Below are 20,910 nucleotides of genomic sequence, written 5' to 3'. Positions count from 1 at the left end.
TTGACGATTCATTGCTTAAACTCATTCAGAAAACCCAGCAAAACCTTACAGTACAGTTAGCATATCCTCACACTGCACAAAGTCCCCACACTGAAAGACCCTTGCCTTGACACAAAAAAACATTCAACGCAAAGCTGTGAGAGACACCATTAATGTTACAGGGGACAAAGAAAAACAGTAGAAAAGTTGTGCTCCAATGGTGTCAGTAGAGGAAAATATGTGTTTAAACCGTCAAACAACCTTTAGCCGTGACCAGTGAAGTAAAATCCTCCCAAGGAAAGGAAGGGCAATAAAACAACCATCACACTGGCGGCTGGGGTGGGAGGTTAATTGTGACAGAGCTTCCATGATTTGTTCAGGAATAATAGGATTGGAGCCAGACAAGGCTAGGGTTGGGCGGTGTGAGGGTGGAGACGTTGTCAACACTGCGTCTCAACTGTTTCCTGTCAGCCTGGCCTGGGTGGTACTGACAGAGGGAGGGAGAAAGGGGTCTGTTCAGTCTAAACTGGGTTCTGGAGTTCCTTGCTTCAGGATTAAGCTGAAAGGTAGGATATAATACTTCTATTAGTGTAATATTACATTTATAAAGGAGGCCTTATGTTGGTCAGTCTGTCTGTCTTTCTCTTACTATCGCTCTCTCTCTCTCTCTCTCTGTCTCTCTCTCTCTCTCTCTCTCTCTCTCTCTCTCTCTCTCTCTCTCTCTCTCTCTCTCTCTCTCTCTCTCTCTCTGTGTCTCCCTTTGTCTCCCTCTGTCTCTCTCTCTAAAGTGAATATTTATTTCTCATAGCTATGTAGCTGACGTTACTGTGAGCTGCATCCAAGACCCAAAACGGTGTGTCACTGGGAAAACCCTTTCCTCTCTCCTCTCCCTCTCTCCTCCTCTGAAGGCCAGCCTCTCTGTGTCGTCTATCAGCCTGGTGTGTCTAGAGCTAGCCACAGGGTCAGAACAGAGCAGAGAAAGGCATCTACCCCCATCTACTCTTCTTTCTCTCATTCTCTCACTCACAATACTCACAAATCTCTCTTCCTTTCTCCCCCTTTTACCTCCCAGTCATACAATAGACTTCCCCTGTACGCTCCTGCCCAGAAGAAAGAACGGGGGGATACGGTTTCCACAACAATGGAAATTCAATCAGGAAATGGAGAGGAGTTGGAGGTGGTGAGTGGCGAGTCATTAGCGACCTCGGGCTCCGTTTCCTCCTCGCCGTATCTCTCTGTCCCTCAGGCAGACGGCACGGACGACCAAGTACTCCGGGAGGACCTCCAGGCTGCCAAGACCATTGAGAGGTTTGACATCCCTCTGAGTAACTTGAAGAGGATGTTTGAGAAGCCCCCAGGAGCAGCCAACACTGTAAGTACACTTCTTTGCTTATTATGCAGTACAGCTTTATGTGAATTGAATGTTTTAGCCAAACAGTGCCCTAACTTACTGTGGCCCAAAGCGTTCTGTCCATGGACTGTTTGGGAGGGAACCAACTGATGGGCTACATTTACTGTGAGAAACGGAATAAAACTTTAGTGGAAACTTTAGTTCAAAAAGTAAGTTTAGTGAAGTAGGTTCATTGGAGATTTTGTCACAGTTGTAATGCATCTGTCTCTAGTTTCTGAACGACAGTGAGCAGAGTATCAGTGTAGATAGAGGGAGGTCTGGTGACCAACGGCATCACATCTTTTAAAAACATCAGCTCTGCTGCTCGTTTTTGTGTTCTTGTTGCGTCTCTCACTTAATTCCATAAATACGTCTATTCTAGTTTCAAGGTGGCTATGTGGGATCCTGTGAAAGACTTCCGTGTGATCACTGACAAATAGAAAACCCCTGGTGCAGCACCTGGTTTCAGGATTTTGGCCTCTCTTTTTATTGCATTTTGTTTTAACACAGTTAGAAAATGCACTATTTACTAAGATGGATGGTTTAAATGTCACGATAGAACAAGATGACAAGGGATAGAAAGTATGTTTCAAAGAGCAGTGGATACCACGGTCTAGGGGTTAGGAGTATTATTACAAAGAGCAGTGGATACCTCGGTCTAGGGGTTAGGAGTATTATTCCAAAGAGCAGTGGATACCACGGTCTAGGGGTTAGGAGTATTGTTACAAAGAGCAGTGGATACCTCGGTCTAGGGGTTAGGAGTATTGTTTCAAAGAGCAGTGGATACCTCGGTCTAGGGGTTAGGAGTATTATTACAAAGAGCAGTGGATACCACGGTCTAGGGGTTAGGAGTATTATTACAAAGAGCAGTGGATACCACGGTCTAGGGGTTAGGAGTATTGTTACAAAGAGCAGTGGATACCACGGTCTAGGGGTTAGGAGTATTTTTACAAAGAGCAGTGGATACCACGGTCTAGGGGTTAGGAGTATTATTCCAAAGAGCAGTGGATACCTCGGTCTAGGGGTTAGGAGTATTGTTACTAAGAGCAGTGGATACCACGGTCTAGGGGTTAGGAGTATTGTTACAAAGAGCAGTGGATACCTCGGTCTAGGGGTTAGGAGTATTGTTACAAAGAGCAGTGGATACCTCGGTCAAGGGGTTAGGAGTATTGTTACAAAGAGCAGTGGATACCACGGTCTAGGGGTTAGGAGTATTGTTTCAAAGAGCAGTGGATACCACGGTCTAGGGGTTAGGAGTATTGTTTCAAAGAGCAGTGGATACCACGGTCTAGGGGTTAGGAGTATTGTTTCAAAGAGCAGTGGATACCTCGGTCTAGGGGTTAGGAGTATTGTTTCAAAGAGCAGTGGATACCACGGTCTAGGGGTTAGGAGTATTGTTCCAAAGAGCAGTGGATACCTCGGTCTAGGGGTTAGGAGTATTGTTCCAAAGAGCAGTGGATACCACGGTCTAGGGGTTAGGAGTATTGTTACAAAGAGCAGTGGATACCACGGTCTAGGGGTTAGGAGTATTGTTTCAAAGAGCAGTGGATACCACGGTCTAGGGGTTAGGAGTATTGTTTCAAAGAGCAGTGGATACCTCGGTCTAGGGGTTAGGAGTATTGTTTCAAAGAGCAGTGGATACCACGGTCTAGGGGTTAGGAGTATTGTTTCAAAGAGCAGTGGATACCACGGTCTAGGGGTTAGGAGTATTGTTTCAAAGAGCAGTGGATACCACGGTCTAGGGGTTAGGAGTATTGTTACAAAGAGCAGTGGATACCTCGGTCTAGGGGTTAGGAGTATTGTTTCAAAGAGCAGTGGATACCTCGGTCTAGGGGTTAGGAGTATTATTACAAAGAGCAGTGGATACCACGGTCTAGGGGTTAGGAGTATTATTACAAAGAGCAGTGGATACCACGGTCTAGGGGTTAGGAGTATTGTTACAAAGAGCAGTGGATACCACGGTCTAGGGGTTAGGAGTATTTTTACAAAGAGCAGTGGATACCACGGTCTAGGGGTTAGGAGTATTATTCCAAAGAGCAGTGGATACCTCGGTCTAGGGGTTAGGAGTATTGTTACTAAGAGCAGTGGATACCACGGTCTAGGGGTTAGGAGTATTGTTACAAAGAGCAGTGGATACCTCGGTCTAGGGGTTAGGAGTATTGTTACAAAGAGCAGTGGATACCACGGTCTAGGGGTTAGGAGTATTGTTACAAAGAGCAGTGGATACCACGGTCTAGGGGTTAGGAGTATTGTTTCAAAGAGCAGTGGATACCACGGTCTAGGGGTTAGGAGTATTGTTTCAAAGAGCAGTGGATACCTCGGTCTAGGGGTTAGGAGTATTGTTTCAAAGAGCAGTGGATACCACGGTCTAGGGGTTAGGAGTATTGTTTCAAAGAGCAGTGGATACCACGGTCTAGGGGTTAGGAGTATTGTTTCAAAGAGCAGTGGATACCACGGTCTAGGGGTTAGGAGTATTGTTACAAAGAGCAGTGGATACCTCGGTCTAGGGGTTAGGAGTATTGTTTCAAAGAGCAGTGGATACCTCGGTCTAGGGGTTAGGAGTATTATTACAAAGAGCAGTGGATACCACGGTCTAGGGGTTAGGAGTATTATTACAAAGAGCAGTGGATACCACGGTCTAGGGGTTAGGAGTATTGTTACAAAGAGCAGTGGATACCACGGTCTAGGGGTTAGGAGTATTTTTACAAAGAGCAGTGGATACCACGGTCTAGGGGTTAGGAGTATTATTCCAAAGAGCAGTGGATACCTCGGTCTAGGGGTTAGGAGTATTGTTACTAAGAGCAGTGGATACCACGGTCTAGGGGTTAGGAGTATTGTTACAAAGAGCAGTGGATACCTCGGTCTAGGGGTTAGGAGTATTGTTACAAAGAGCAGTGGATACCTCGGTCAAGGGGTTAGGAGTATTGTTACAAAGAGCAGTGGATACCACGGTCTAGGGGTTAGGAGTATTGTTTCAAAGAGCAGTGGATACCACGGTCTAGGGGTTAGGAGTATTGTTTCAAAGAGCAGTGGATACCACGGTCTAGGGGTTAGGAGTATTGTTTCAAAGAGCAGTGGATACCTCGGTCTAGGGGTTAGGAGTATTGTTTCAAAGAGCAGTGGATACCACGGTCTAGGGGTTAGGAGTATTGTTACAAAGAGCAGTGGATACCTCGGTCTAGGGGTTAGGAGTATTGTTACAAAGAGCAGTGGATACCACGGTCTAGGGGTTAGGAGTATTGTTACAAAGAGCAGTGGATACCACGGTCTAGGGGTTAGGAGTATTGTTTCAAAGAGCAGTGGATACCACGGTCTAGGGGTTAGGAGTATTGTTACAAAGAGCAGTGGATACCACGGTCTAGGGGTTAGGAGAATTGTTTCAAAGCCAGAGAATATGATTCAGCCTTTGGCATAGGGTTTACCCAAAGTTTGTTGACTCTGTTAAAAGTGCTTACGTCTTATTTTTTCACTGAAGTCGAGGGCGAATGACTCACCGCCTGGTTTTCCATCACATTACAGCTGGCTGCTCTCAGAGGAAAATCTAAGACACTTGGAAGCAAAGTGGGTCATTTTGGGGAAAGCATCCCACTGCCAAATGTCTACCAGTGAGTAACGAATGGTCCATCTGACCTAGTTATTCTCTTAGTTGGTTTAAAAAAACGTCATGATGTCCACCATATTCTTCCCAAATCTGGCCATGATGTGTTCGTAATGCCAAAGATCCACCGCAGATTCGATCGGTTTAATCATAACTATAATACAAATATTATTACAATATCCTTAGTGAATCTATAAGCTACCAGTAGATGGCATGAAGAGCACAGCAAAAGTGAAAGAAATGAGTGAACTCTCCCCATTAGCTGCACTGAGAGATCTGTATCGATCTCCAGTTCATCCTCCTGCCTGTGAAGTGTAGCCTAAATACACAACTGATGCTTCTTAGCCCCGGCCATGGTATTACTGTCCTCTTGAGAGTTGTAAAGGGAACTTAGTCATGCTGTAAACAAAACAGATGACCATGTCTCAGTGTCAACCACCTGAAAGCAGCTTTAGTAATTTCTAAACTAGATCAATACACTGACAGTGTTTATTGGTTTATTCAGATGTCCATTAGCTTTTGACGAAGCAGCAGCTACTCTTCCTGGAGTCCACACAAAACACAAAACATGACGAGTAACCAAGCACTGATACACTGATAGACAAGAACAGTCACACAAATGTAGAATAAAACGATGTACAACTGAAAAATAACGTGTGTGTAGATTGTGTTCGAGTGTGTCTGTGTGTGTGTCATTTCACAGTCGCTAGTTTGCCATCAGACATTGTTTTATCCACTTTTTTAGGGTCATTTTGCTGTTTGCTGGAGTAATTGGATCATGCCTCTGTATAATAATGTGTGTTGTCGTGAATTCGTTTTGGACTTGGGGAATGTGAAGAGACCCCTGATGGCATGTCTTGAGAGGTATGTATGGGTGTCTGTGCTGAATGTTATTTGATTATACAGACAATCTGGAATTTTCATTACAGTAATACTTCTCATAAAAATAAAAAGACAAGCAGTTAATCTCTCATCAACCCTCAACCAGGAAAGACTATCATGAATGTCGTTGATGCTAGTTCTGTATGTGCAGTTAAGGGCAAGGCGTGCTGCTCTGTTTTGAGCCATTTTCAACTTTGCTTGGTCTTTGTTTGCTGCACTTGACCATATTACCGGACAGTAATCAAGATGGGACAAGACCAGAGCCTGAACAACTAGTGCAGTTGATTTTTGTGTCTAAAACGCAGAACATAATTTCAGAACAGACATACCCCTCCCCATCTTCACAACACATTTTTCAATATAACTTGACCATGATAATTGACCATCCAATGTTATACAGTTGAAGTCGGAAGTTTACATACACCTTAGCCAAATACATTTAAACTCAGTTTTTCACAATTCCTGACATTTAATCCTAGTAAAAATTCCCTGTTTAAGGTCAGTTAGGATCACCACTTTATTTTAAGAATGTGAAATGTCAGAATAATAGTAGAGAGAATTATTTATTTCAGCTTTTATTTCTTTCATCACATTCCCAGTGGTTCAGAAGTTCACATACACTCAATTAGTATTTGGTAGCATTGCCTTTAAATTGTTTAACTTGGGTCAAACGTTTCTGGTAGACTTCCACAAGCTTCCCAAAATAAGTTGGGTGAATTTTGGCCCATTCCTCCTGACAGAGCTGGTGTAACTGAGTCAGGTTTGTAAGGCCTCTTTGCTCGCACGTGCTTTTTCAGTTCTGCCCACATATTTTCTAAAGGATTGTGGTCAGGGCTTTGTGATGGCCACTCCAATAGCTTGACTTTGTTGTCCTTAAGCCATTTTGCCACAACTTTGGAAGTATGCTTGGTGTCATTGTCCATTTGGAAGACCCATTTGTGACCAAGCTTTAACTTCCTGACTGATGTCTTGAGATGTTGCTTCAATATATCCACATCATTTTCCTCCCTCATGATGCCATCTATTTTCTGAAGTGCACCAGTCTCTCATGCAGCAAAGCACCCCCACAACATAATGCTGCCACCCCCGTGCTTTACGGTTGGGATGGTGTTCTTCGGTTTGCAAGCCTCCCCCTTCTTCCTCCAAACATAACAATGGTCATTATGGCCAAACAGTTCTATTTTTGTTTCATCAGACCAGAGAACATTTCTCCAAAAGTACAATCTTTGTCCCCATGTGCAGTTGCAAACCGTAGTCTGGCTTTTTTTATGGTGGTTTTGGAGCAATGGCTTCTTCCTTGCTGAGCGGCCTTTCAGGTTATGTCGATATAGCACTCGTTTTACTGTGGATATAGATACTTTTGTACCTGTTTCCTCCAGCATCTTCACAAGGTCCACTGCTGTTGTTCTGGGATTGATTTGCACTTTTCGCACCAAAGTACATTCATCTCTAGGAGACAGAAAGCGTCTCCTTCCTGAGCGGTATGCGTGATCCCATGGTGTTTATACTTGCGTACTATTGTTTGTACAGATGAACGTGATACCTTCAGGCGTTTGGAAATTGCTGGATGAACCAGACTTGTGGAGGTCTACAATTATTTTCTGAGGTCTTGGCTGATTTTTGATTTTCCCATGATGTCAAGCAAAGAGGCACTGAAGGTAGGCCTTGAAATACATCCACAGGTACACCTCCAATTGACTCAAATTATGTCAATTAGCCTATTAGAAGCTTCTAAAACCATGACATCCTTTTCGGGAATTTTCCAAGCTGTTTAAAGGCACAGTCAACTTAGTGTATGTAAACTTCTGACCCACTGGAATTGTGATACAGTGAATTATAAGTGAAATAATCTGTCTGTAAACAATCGTTGGAAAAATTATTTGTGTCATGCACAAAGTAGATGTCCTAACCGACTTGCCAAAACTATAGTTTGTTAACAAGAAACTTGTGGAGTGGTTGAAAAAAATAGTTTTAATGTCTCCAACCTAAGTGTATGTAAACTTCTGACTTCAACTGTACCTCGGAGTTTAGCTTCCTCAACTTGCTCAATGGTCACACACTTAATGTATAACTCCAGTTGAGGTTTGGGTCTTAGATTAGATTTTTTTTTCAAATACAATACTTTTAGTTTTAGATGTATTTAAGGCCTGTGTATTATTAATCACCCATTCTGATACCGATTAACTTCTTATTTATCTATTCAGTGAGCTCACTGGCTTTGATTGCTTAGTTGTGGGACTCATAGTAGCTCTGACTAGTCCATAATTAGGTTCTAGAGTTGTTCCTGACCATATAGCCTTAACTTAACCAAAGTTGTTCCTAGTTAGCTCATGGTCAGGGAAAACTCCGAGCCCTACTCATAATAAACATACAGTAGTTCCAACTCTGTGGGTTTTAGAGTTCTTGTGGCGGCAGCACAGCTGCAGTATGGTGTCTCTCTAGTCTGCCGACTGTGGGCTGAAACCTGTAGGTGGCACATGCTGTCCGTGCAGACGACGGGGCTTATTCCACACTGTGCTATTTAAGGCCTATTCCTGGGGTTGTATGGTTAAGCTGTATTTTAAAATAACCCTGTAATTGGTATGTCTGCTGTGGCTGACAGCGGGGGAGTGGAGGGCCTAGATACTGCCAGCCTGCCATAGATCAGATGGGAGCACAGGCAGAGTGGAGACGTGGATCTATAGAGAACTGGATCATGCCTGTCGTAGTCAGAGTTCTGGACTGGGTTCTGCTGTCTGTCTTCTTATGTGGATCTGTGGGTTCTGGTGTTGCTTCAGATCACAAAGAGGAAGGTGCAGTCAGCTAAACTGATTAAAGGGCAGCTGAGAAGCTTCATTCTTAGTAGTTTAACCACAAGAGCAGAAGTGTAAAAAACGAAATAGTTCTTCTTTTTTTTCTTTTTTTCTTTTTGTGATGGGGTTGTTTTTTTAATCTTTACTGTTCTTTAATTAATATGTATAAGTGACCTCACTGACAAGTTGAGACAGAGACAGAGACAGAGAGACAGAGACAGAGAGACAGAGACAGAGACAGAGACAGAGACAGAAACAGAAACAGGGGTGAGAGTGACTAAAGATGTGAAAGGAAATGTGAGAGGTTTCTCAGATGACTGTACCGTAGTTTGCTGTGACCACAACACTGAACCACTGATGCCAAAGGTCCAAAAGATGCAATCTTTCACAGACATTCTTTGGCTCAGAATAACTGGCCATGTCTCAAATACACAGTAAAAACTTCATCTGGTACTGAGTGAAATGTAGTATTTTAGGGAAAGTTAAGTCTTATTAAGTATATTTAGACTAGTGTGGCGAGACAGAGTGGAACAGAGCCATAATAAACCAAACACGTCCTGATAAGAACAGAGTTTGGCTATTCCCCAATGGACCTTGTCCTATAATACATTTAGGAGACATTTGCTTCAAAGATGTATTATTTTATTCCCTTGACATGAGCTGACTGACAGTCATGATGAGACTGAGACGATGTAGGTTAGGCTAACAGATGCTCTTATCCAGAGCGACTTACAGGAGCAATTAGGGTTGAGTGCTTTGCTCAAGGGCACATCAACAGATTTTTCACCCAGTCAGCTCAAGGACTTGAACCAGCAACTTTTTGGTTACTGGCTCAATGCTCTTAACCACTAGGCTACCTGCTTCCCCCAAACCCCATACAATGGTGGTTATCTACTGTACCGTTATGATATACTAACGCTGAACTGCTTGTATTTCTATAGGGATCCAATATGACGACTCTCAATCCTTCTTCTATTTCATCTTTCAAGTCAAGGAAACAGGGATATGGCCTTACTTTTAGTCTACAACACCCATTTGGAATTCATCCTTTATTTTGCATGACCAAAATTCGTAAAGAAACCGATCTTTCTGTCATTATCTCGAATCTTAATTTTGAGAACACGGATACCTGTTTAATTCTTCCTTTGAATCATACTTAACCTGACCTTTCTATTTGACATTTGATTCTTAATGAATGTCAATCCAATTTGGCGTTTCCTTTCAATTTCCTCTGCAGAAGATTTCATTCTCGTTTTTAATTTTCGTTCTGCGTGCCCATGGTGTCAAAGTGCTTTTTTATTCCCCCAAATCAGATGAATTGTCCCCTTTTGGGGCAAGGTGACCTGAGAAACAATAAAGCGGAATATTAATATTTGATTAATACCCCTTTAGAACATTTAATTAAAGGAGACCTTGAATGAAGCACAATAATCTGACTGTTAATTTGTCTCTGTTTCACTCTGGTTTCTAATAACATTCTCAGCCACACAGTATTCACAGGCAATGGGAAGGTCACCTTCTTATCTCTGATTTAGTCGTCTAACAAAAGCCTGTGTCAGTTCCTCACAGGGCCAGTGTTCACAGATCACAGAAGAAAAGGTTTGCAGCTCACTATAAAACATGACTCTGTCTCTTGCCTTATCTGTAGGGTTGTAATGCAAATGTCAGCTTTGGTGGGATATTTTATTATTTATACAGTGGAATGCCTGGGATGTCATTGAGAGGTTAGACATAACAATGGAGGATGGATCATCGCCGGGTGGTCGTATAAGTAGTGCCAAAACTTCACTGATTCCACTGTAGAGGAGGACAGGCTATGTTTCCATTATCCACAGATGTGGAGTGATGCAATAGTTTATGTTCGGAGCGAAGACTTCCTTTTTTGCTCGAGTGGACTAGCTGACTAGCCGACCCCATCTGTTTATGTTTACATGGTCTGTCTGACCCTGGTTGTGTAACACACATGTACACGCCCGCACACACATGCACACACTCACATACACACGGGTTCCCTGTACTGGTTGACAGTGGAATCAGATGTCATTACCTGTCCCAACCAGAGGGGGGCAATCAAATGTCTGGGAGTCACATCAATTAGTCCTGCTTCTGCTTAATCATCATGCTATCCTAATGAGATGACCTCAGGGATTGATGTGTGTATATATAAATATATCTTTTTTTTTTTTTAAATATATACAGTACCAGTCAAAAGTTTGGACACACCTACTTTTTAAACTATTTTCTACGTTGTAGAATAATAGTGAAGACATCAAAACTATGAAATAACACATATGGAATCATGTAGTAACCAAAAAAGTGTTAAACAAATCAAAATATTTTTTATTTTTGAGATTCTTCAAAGTAGCCACAATTTACCTTGATGACGGCTTTGCACACTCTTGGCATTCTCTCAACCAGGTTCATGAGGTAGTCACCTGGAATGCACTTCAACTAACAGGTGTGCCTTGTTAAAAGTGAATTTGTGGAATTTCTTTCCTTCTTAATGCGTTTGAGCCAATCAGTTGTGTGGTGACAAGGTAGGGAGGTATACAGAAGATAACCCTATTAGGTAAAATACCAAGTCCATATTATGGCAAGAACAGCTCCAATAAGCAAAGAGAAATGACAGTCCATCATTATTTTAAAACATGAAGGTCAGTCAATCCGGAACATTTTCAAAAAACATCAAGCGCTATGATGAAACTGGCCCTCATGAGGACTGCCACAGGAAAGGAAGACCCAGAGTTACCTCTGCTGCAGAGGATAAGTTCATTAGAGTTACCAGCCTTAGAAATTGCAGCGCAAATAAATGCTTCACAGAGTTCAAGTAACTGATACATCTGAACATCAACTGTTCAGAGGAGACTGCATGAATCAGGCCATGGTCAAATTGCTGCAAAGAAACCACTACTAAAGGACACCTAAGAAGAAGAGACTTGCCTGGGCCAAGAAACAAAAGCAATGGACATTAGACCGGTGGAAATTGGTCCCTTGGTCTGATGAGTCCAAATTTCAGATTTTTGGTTCAAACCGACGTGTCTTTGTGAGATGCAGAGTAGGTAAAATGATCTCCGCATGTGTGGTTCCCACCATGAAGCCTGCAGAAGGAGGTGTGATGTTGTGGGGGTGCTTTGCTTATGACGCTGTCAATTATTTATTTAGAATTCAAGGCACACTTAACCAGCATGGCTACAACAGCATTCTGCAGAAAAACGTAATCCCATCTGGTTTGCACTTAGTGGGACGATCATTTGTTTTTCAACAGGACAATGACCCAACACACCTCCAGGCTGTGTAAGGGCTATTTGTCCAAGAAGGAGAGTGATGTAATGCTGCATCAGATGACCTGGCCTCCACAATCAGCCGACCTCAACCCAATTGAGATGGTTTGGGATGAGTTGAGTGAAGGAAAAGCAGCCAACAAGTGCTCAACATATATGGGAACTCCTTCAGACTGTTGGAAAAGCATTCCAGGTGAAGCTGGTTGAGAGAATTCCAAGAGTGTGCAAAGCTGTCATCAAGGCAAAGGGTGGCTACTTTGAAGAATCTCAAATATAAAATATATTTTGATTTGTTTAACACTTCTTTTGGTTACTACATGATTCCATATGTGTTATTTCATAGTTTTGATGTCTTCACTATTATTCTACAATGTAGAAAATAGTAAAAATAAAGAAAAACCTTTGAATGAGTAGGTGTGTCCAAACTTTTGACTGGTACTGTATATATGTATTCACAAGTCATATACACATTTAATGTGAATATAGAGACATCTCCATATTGCAACTTCTTAATAATTTGTGGTGTTTTAACATGTTGTTTTAATGCACATCATAGAGGAGCAATATCAACATTTTCATTATCATCTGATATTTAGATTTGAATAAAACATGACATTTGTTATAGATGAGAAACAATAGCGCTAACCACTAAAGGGTTTATAAATGTCATAGCTGTTTAATCAAATCAAAGTTTATTGGTCACGTACTGTACATAGTTCAGCAGATGTTATAGCGGGTTCAGCGAAAGGCTTGTGTTACTAGCTCCTAACAGTGCAGCAAAAATGTCAAATAATAATCAAGAACAATAAATCACAAATGTCAGAACGAATCCAGTTAACAACTGTAATCCAAATGCAATCTGAAGCCATCCATAAAAGTTACATACCTCAACAGGTAGGTCTATAATGAAGAAACCAAAGTCATACAGCATATATCATTCCACAGAGATAGAATCTATGTCACCACACCATGGCACAGAGATAGATTCTATGTCACCAAACCATGCCACAGAGATAGAATCTATGTCGCCACAGAGATAGAATCTATGTCACCACACCATGGCACAGAGATAGATTCTATGTCACCAAACCATGGCACAGAGATAGATTCTATGACACCACACCATGGCACAGAGATAGATTCTATGACACCACACCATGGCACAGAGATAGAATCTATGTCGCCACAGAGATAGAATCTATGTCACCACACCATGGCACAGAGATAGATTCTATGTCACCAAACCATGGCACAGAGATAGATTCTATGACACCACACCATGGCACAGAGATAGAATCTATGACACCACACCATGGCACAGAGATAGAATCTATGACACCACACCATGGCACAGAGATAGAATCTATGACACCACACCATGGCACAGAGATAGAATCTATGACACCACACCATGGCACAGAGATAGAATCTATGACACCACACCATGGCACAGAGATAGAATCTATGTCACCACACCATGGCACAGAGATATAATCTATGTCACCACACCACGGCACAGAGATAGAATCTATGTCACCACACCATGGCACAGAGATAGAATCTATGTCACCACACCATGGCACAGAGATAGAATCTATGTCACCACACCATGGCACAGAGATAGAATCTATGTCACCACACCACGGCACAGAGATAGAATCTATGACACCACACCATGGCACAGAGATAGAATCTATGACACCACACCATGGCACAGAGATAGGATCTATGTCACCACACCATGGCACAGAGATAGAATCTATGTCACCACACCATGGCACAGAGATAGAATCTATGTCACCACACCATGGCACAGAGATAGAATCTATGTCACCACACCATGGCACAGAGATAGAATCTATGTCACCACACCACGGCACAGAGATAGAATCTATGTCACCACACCATGGCACAGAGATAGAATCTATGACACCACACCATGGCACAGAGATAGAATCTATGACACCACACCATGGCACAGAGATAGAATCTATGTCACCACACCATGGCACAGAGATAGAATCTATGTCACCACACCATGCCACAGAGATAGAATCTATGTCACCACACCATGGCACAGAGATAGAATCTATGTCACCACACCATGGCACAGAGATAGAATCTATGTCACCACACCATGGCACAGAGATAGAATCTATGTCACCACACCATGGCACAGAGATAGAATCTATGACACCACACCATGGCACAGAGATAGAATCTATGTCACCACACCACGGCACAGAGATAGAATCTATGACACCACACCATGGCACAGAGATAGAATCTATGTCACCACACCATGGCACAGAGATAGAATCTATGACACCACACCATGGCACAGAGATAGAATCTATGTCACCACACCATGGCACAGAGATAGAATCTATGACACCACACCATGGCACAGAGATAGGATCTATGTCACCACACCATGGCACAGAGATTGGATCTATGTCACCACACCATGGCACGGAGATTGGATCTATGTCACGACACCATGGCACGGAGATAGATTCTATGACACCACACCATGGCACAGAGATAGAATCTATGTCACCACACCATGGCACGGAGATAGAATCTATGTCACCACACCATGGCACGGAGATAGGATCTATGTCACCACACCATGGCACAGAGATAGAATCTATGTCACCACACCATGGCACAGAGATAGGATCTATGTCACCAAACCATGGCACAGAGATAGAATCTATGTCACCACACCATGGCACAGAGATAGAATCTATGTCACCACACCATGGCACAGAGATAGGATCTATGACACCACACCACGGCACAGAGATAGAATCTATGTCACCACACCATGGCACAGAGATAGAATCTATGTCACCAAACCATGGCACAGAGATAGAATCTATGACACCACACCATGGCACAGAGATAGAATCTATGTCACCACACCATGGCACAGAGATAGAATCTATGTCACCACACCATGCCACAGAGATAGGATCTATGTCACCACAGCACGGCACATCCTGTGTCATTGTCCTGTTATTTCACCAGGGATTTAATCTCTGGTGTTTGTTTTTGGAGGTCCTAGGGGTTCTCTGAGATAGATAGCCCACTCCCCATCCTCACTTCACGGGACATCCAGACTCTAAATATACAGCCCACTGTGACTTATGAAGCTTGATGTCATGGGTGGCTTTAAATGTGACATATCCTGAAGTCCAGTTGGACACTTAAATGGGAGGCGTCTGCACACATTCAGATGGTGGCACGTGCGGGTGGGAATGTACATGGGAGCTTAGGTTGATCTTCACAGCTTGAGTAGCTACCGTACCTCTGTACTGTGTTGGATGTACTACAAAAGCATTTATCTTTATTTAGCTAGGCAAGTCAGTTAAGAACAAATTCTTATTTACAATGACAACCTACTCCGGCCAAACCCAGAGGACGCTGTGCCAATTGTGCGCCACCCAATCACGGTGATACAGCCTGGAATTGAACCAGGGTCTGTAGTGACACCTCTAGCACTGAGATGCAATGCCTTAGACCGCTGCGCCACTCGGGAGAATGATTGTCTTTCATTTTTATGGAGGCTTTGAACATTGCTTAATGTGTCCCATATGCATAATTATCAGCTAGGTAACTTGACACTTGACACAACATCATGTGTATGCTTGTGTGTTTTATTTAGGGGTTAGTCAATTGTGTTTACTGTCATTTCATTGGCTGCCCTGGTTGACAGGAAGTGGTATTTGGAAAACAAGTATGAGAGCCTCTTTTAAAGCTCCAAATGGTTAATGTTATGTTGACATTAAGGCTACAGTTTACTAACACCCATACCAAAACCCCTTCATTTTGACCCATTCTTCCAGCCCTCTCTTGTCCAGCCCAGCCCGGCCCTCATGGCTCACTTGTAAAATTCCATTAGCTCTATGAGACACTTCCACCTCTTCTCAGTTTCACTGATTCAAATCATTTAATGGAGTCACGGCTGTATGAGTCCAACCACACGGCTCAATGACAAAGGAGTTGGTCTCTGAACGCTAGACATTCCAATTATTACCAGCACTTATCTGTTGTATAGTTAAACCAACGGCCAGGCCACATCCTCACCTGGCTTTCCATTTCCATTGACTTGACCTACAACAGGTTCTATTCTAGATACTCTACAGGTAGGGAATTTGATTGGGGGTTTCCCTTTCTAAAGCATTCATCTTGTACTACTGTTATGTGCATATGAGCATTCCTTTCCTATTGTTCACCAGTCATCTTCATTATCGTCATAACCCATCTTCGCCACCAGCATGATTCTGTGTTTCAGGGCCCTTTTCTTTTTTTTCAACAGTATTATGATGACACCCAGAACGGCACCGGAGCGTGCATGCTAACGGATTACCACACGAACCACGGGGCTTACAGTTTAATCATTTATGTAGATATTGCTCTGAGACAAAGACAGCACTATAATTCATAACGTCCCCTCACACAGACCTGGCTGCTACTGTGACTGTTGCCATGGCGAAATAGATTAAATTGTTGTTTGTTTCCAAACCTGTTAAAGCTTTATTTATAACTTACTGGATGACGAACGGTATTCGGAGTGACGGCTTAATCATTAACAGCAGCACCGTTGGTCAAACTGAGAACACACTCGCAGCTAGTTTATTTTACTTCCACCTGTCTATATTCATATAAACAAAGATAGACCAGGCCTATATCCCCAGAACATTGTATCGGTATTGATGAACAAGGGGCCCCTGATTCAGTTTATGTCCAAAGTCACTGTCTGGAAATGGAGAAGGATCTGGATATCCCGGTTTAGATCCGTCACTCGTACGTATAAATAGCGTCGGATGGAGTTGGTGTTTGGCAGCGCTCAGTAAACATTTAGAGGCAGAGGAGCCTGATGAAAGGGAGTGAAACATGATTTGCATTCATTACGCATAGGCCCAGTGGGAAGAGACAGAGAGAATGGCCTAGTCAGAGAGAGAGAGAGAGAGAGAGAGAGAGAGAGAGAGAGAGAGAGAGAGAGAGAGAGAGAGAGAGAGAGAGAGAGAGAGAGACATTGGAAAGAATTAACAAAAAAACTGAGCAAACTAGAATGCTATTTGGCCCTAAACAGAGAGTACACAGTGGCAGAATGCCTGACCACTATAACTGACCCAAACTTAAGGAAAGCTTTACAGACTCAGTGAGCATAGCCTTGCTATTGAGAAAGGCGCCGTAGGCAGACCTGGCTCTCAAGAGAAGACAGGCTATGTGCACACTGCCCACAAAATTAGGTGAAAACTGAGCTGCACTTCCTAACCTCCTGCCCAATGTACGATATTAGAGACACATATTTCTCTCAGATTACACAGATCCACAAAGAATTTGAAAACAAATCCAATATCTCCCATATCTACTGGGTGAAATACCACAGTATCACAGCAGCAAGATTTGTGACCTGTTGCCACAAGAAAAGGTCAACCAGTGAAGAACAAACACCATTGTAAATACAACCCATATTTATGTTTATTTATTTTCCCTTTTGTACTTTAACTATTTGCACATAATATGACATTTGTAATGTCTTTATTCTTTTGGAACGTTTGTGAGTGTAATGTTTACTGTTAATTATTATTGTTTATTTCACTTTGTTTATTATCTAGTTCACTTGCTTTGGCAATGTTAACATATGTTTCCCATGCCAATAAAGCCCTTAAATTGAAATTGAGAAAGAGAGAGAGATTGAAAGAGATAGCGAGAGAAAGAGAGAGCGAGAGAAAGAGAGAGCGAGAGAGAGAGAGAGCGAGAGAGAGAGAGAGCGAGAGAGAGAGAGAGAGATGTTGGTTCTCGGGACTTAACAAGCAGGTCACTGTACTTCATAAACAAGTCCCATCTATGCTGAAGCATGACGAGCACATTTCAGAACCACACTCTATTTTGTTCATGTTGACTCTCTGTGGTTCCAACTCGCTATCTCTCTATACATCTCTCTCAGAAATGTTCAGTGAAAAAAATTATTATACATGTTATATCAACATTGACAACTTTTTCAGAGTACTTCCTACACCTTCCATAAATCCAGTGCAAAGCAGCCTACACTCAGAGGAGTGTTACATCATCACTAACCCACCACTGTAGCTGGGGCTTTTCTGGGTTTGATGTGCTGTGTTGTGATGAGTGTGATAGAGTGAGAGGTGTTACCAACAATAAACCCTGGTGCCTAGAATAGTGCTCTCCACCCATACAACATATGACACCTCTGCAGCCTGTCTGTCTGGCCGTCTGGCCATCTGGCACACAGTACTGTTTAGCTCCTCTGTGTGTGTCAGCTGGCCCAGCGAGACAGAGGCTCCTAATCATCTCAAACCTGCTTGGAGACGCCACAGCCAAGCTGGGCCCACTCCGTCAACACACTCTCTCTCTCTACTCAGCTTCTGTCTTTCTCTCCACTATGTGCCTGTCTGTATGTCTCCTCTCGCACTCTCTGTTTTTCGCTCTCTTGCTCCCTTTCTGTCTCTCTCTCCGTATCCCTCTCTCTACCTCTCAATTCAATTCAAATGGCTTTATTGGCATGGGAAACATATGTTTTCAGTGTCAAAGCAAGTTAAATAGACAATAAACAAAAGTTGAATAAACAATCAGAAATTAACAGTAAAAATTAGAGTCACAAAAGTTTCAAAGGAATAGAGACATCTCAAATATCATATTATGGCCATGTACAGTGTTATAACGATTTTAAAATAAATGAACAAACACCATTGTAAATACAACCCATATTTATGTTTTTCACTGGTTGCCCTTTTCTTTTGGCAACAGGTCACAAAACGGCACACTGTCGTATTTCACCCAATAGATATGGGAGTTTATCAAAATTGGATTTGTTTTGAAATTCTTTGTGGATCTGTGTAATCTGAGATAAATATGTGTCTCATACATCCTAATTGGGATGTCGAATTTTATGTTCCTTTCGATGGCGTAGAAGGCCCTTTTTGCCTCTCAGACTGTTCACAGCTTTGTGGAACTTACCTGTGGTGCTGATGTTTAGGCCTAGGTATGTATCATTTTTTGTGTGCTCTAGGTTAACAGCGTCTAGATGAAATATGTATTTGTGGTCCTGGCAACTGGACCTTTTTTGGAACACCATTATTTTTTGTCTTACTCAGATTTACTGTCAGGGCCCAGGTCTGACAGAATCTGTGCAGAAGATCTAGGTGCTGCTATACGCCCTCCTTGGTTGGGGACAGAAGCACCAGATCATCAGCAAACAGTAGATATTTGACTTCAGATTCTAGTAGGGTGAAGCGGGGTGCTCCAGTCTGTTCTAGTGCCCTCGCCAATTCGTTGATATATATATATATATATATATATATGTTGAAGACGTAGACCCTTTGGAAAAAAATGTTTTTTTTTTGCACATTTATTGTTTGTGTACATGGATTTTATATTGTTTTCCCCCAACACCATTTTATTATTGCATAGCAGATTTTTTGTAATTATATAGCAGACCTTCATGCCAAATTGAGTCAAAAGCTTTTTTGAAATCAACAAAGCATGAGAAGACTTTGTCTTTGTTTTGGTTTGTTTGTATGTCAATTACAGTGTGCAGGGTGAATACATGGTCTGTCATACCTTAATTTAGTAAAAAGCCCATTTGACATTTGCTCAGTACATTGTTTTCACTGAAGAAATTGTCCTGTAGTTCATTCAATGTAATTGGAGAATCCTGTGGGTTCTGGTAGTCTTTAATAGTTGATTCTAAGATTTTTTATTGATTATGTATATGTCTTTGCTGGTGATCTTTGTTGTAGGGTCAAAAAGATTGGATAAGTGGTTTACCCATACATCTCCGTTTTGCATAGATAACTATTTGTGTTGTTGTTTGTTTAGTGTGTTCCAATTTTACCAGAAGTGGTTAGATTCTATGGATTCTTCAATTACATTGAGCTGAATTCTGATGTGTTGTTTCTTCTTTTTCCGTAGTGTATTTCTGTATTGTTTTAGTGATTCACCATAGTGAAAGCGTAGGCTGCGGTTTTCTGGATCTCTATGTTTTTGGATGGATAGATAGATCTGGATGGATCTTTCTTAGGTTTTTGCATCAAATCATTTGTCATTGTTGTTAATTGTCTGCTTGAAATGTTTAGATTTGATAGGGAAGCTGAAAGGTCAATTAGACTATTTAGGCTTTCTACTGCCAACTATCGTCATTATCTCTTACAGTTGAATGCATTCAGTTGTACAACTGACTAGGTATCCCCCTTTATCTCTTGCTCTCCCCGCTCTCATCTCTATCTTTCTATCCTCGCTGCAACTCTTTTGTGACTGTGTTGGCTTGAGAGTGAAATATAAGTGGGTGGATCTCTGTGGCCTGTGTGTCCTAATAATGGTTAGAGTCAATAGAGAATTGTACTGTGCAATATTCTTCACTGCAAACTTTTGGATTGTGAGGAGAGCTTATGGCATTGGATACAAACAAGTAACTCAGATGGAAAGAGAAGCTCGTGCCAAGGGTTGGATGAGACACTCTGGAGTCTGTTAAGTGCCTCTGGGTGACCTTCAAAGACAGGAAATATCTGCTGTTTCAGCAAAAGCTTCCAAACCAGAAACTAAAGCTTTGTTATTTCACCAAGAGGAGGAGAACGTGAAATCAAACTTGTTCAGGCACAGTACGTGCTCAGGTGAAGCAAGTTTTGTGACGCTGTAACTCAAAACATCGGATCGATTAGTAAAGTATTGGATTGATTTAAGGTGAGGAAAGAAAAATTAGATGTTCTCCACCAGCAGCAAGGCAGATGCCTCCTACAGCCTAATGGTATGTCTCTGTCTTGACTATCAACTGTGGATCCCGATGAGTCATCTTCATGTCACTTCATGTTGTGCCAGGAAAGCAATAAGGCAGCTTTCACAACATTAGACCTCCTAGCCAGGAGCAATCAGGCTTGGTGGTGTGTATATGTGCATCTGTGTGTGCATCATTTGAAATAAAGCATCCCTCCAAGCGGTGAGTCAGCCACATATGAG

General features: G+C 42.3%; 1 protein-coding gene across 3 annotated transcripts in view; it reads left to right on the top strand.

Annotated features, from left to right (window-relative positions):
• The first annotated feature begins 396 nt into the window (after positions 1-396).
• Positions 397-20,910, top strand: part of LOC139566168 (xin actin-binding repeat-containing protein 2-like) — a 58,690-nt gene continuing 38,176 nt past the window's right edge. The window contains exons 1-2 of one of the 3 annotated variants that reach the window (XM_071387145.1): positions 397-545; positions 1,052-1,351. In XM_071387145.1, the coding sequence (XP_071243246.1) occupies positions 1,121-1,351 (231 nt within the window). In that variant the 5' untranslated portion in view covers positions 397-545; positions 1,052-1,120. Of the gene's footprint in view, positions 546-866; positions 1,352-20,910 lie in introns of those variants that run through there. The other 2 variants (XM_071387147.1, XM_071387146.1) reach the window with 2 other exon arrangements.

The sequence above is a fragment of the Salvelinus alpinus genome, chromosome 38, assembly GCF_045679555.1.
Source record: "Salvelinus alpinus chromosome 38, SLU_Salpinus.1, whole genome shotgun sequence".
Lineage (NCBI taxonomy): Eukaryota > Metazoa > Chordata > Actinopteri > Salmoniformes > Salmonidae > Salvelinus > Salvelinus alpinus.
This window is presented reverse-complemented; position numbering and strand designations above follow the sequence as displayed.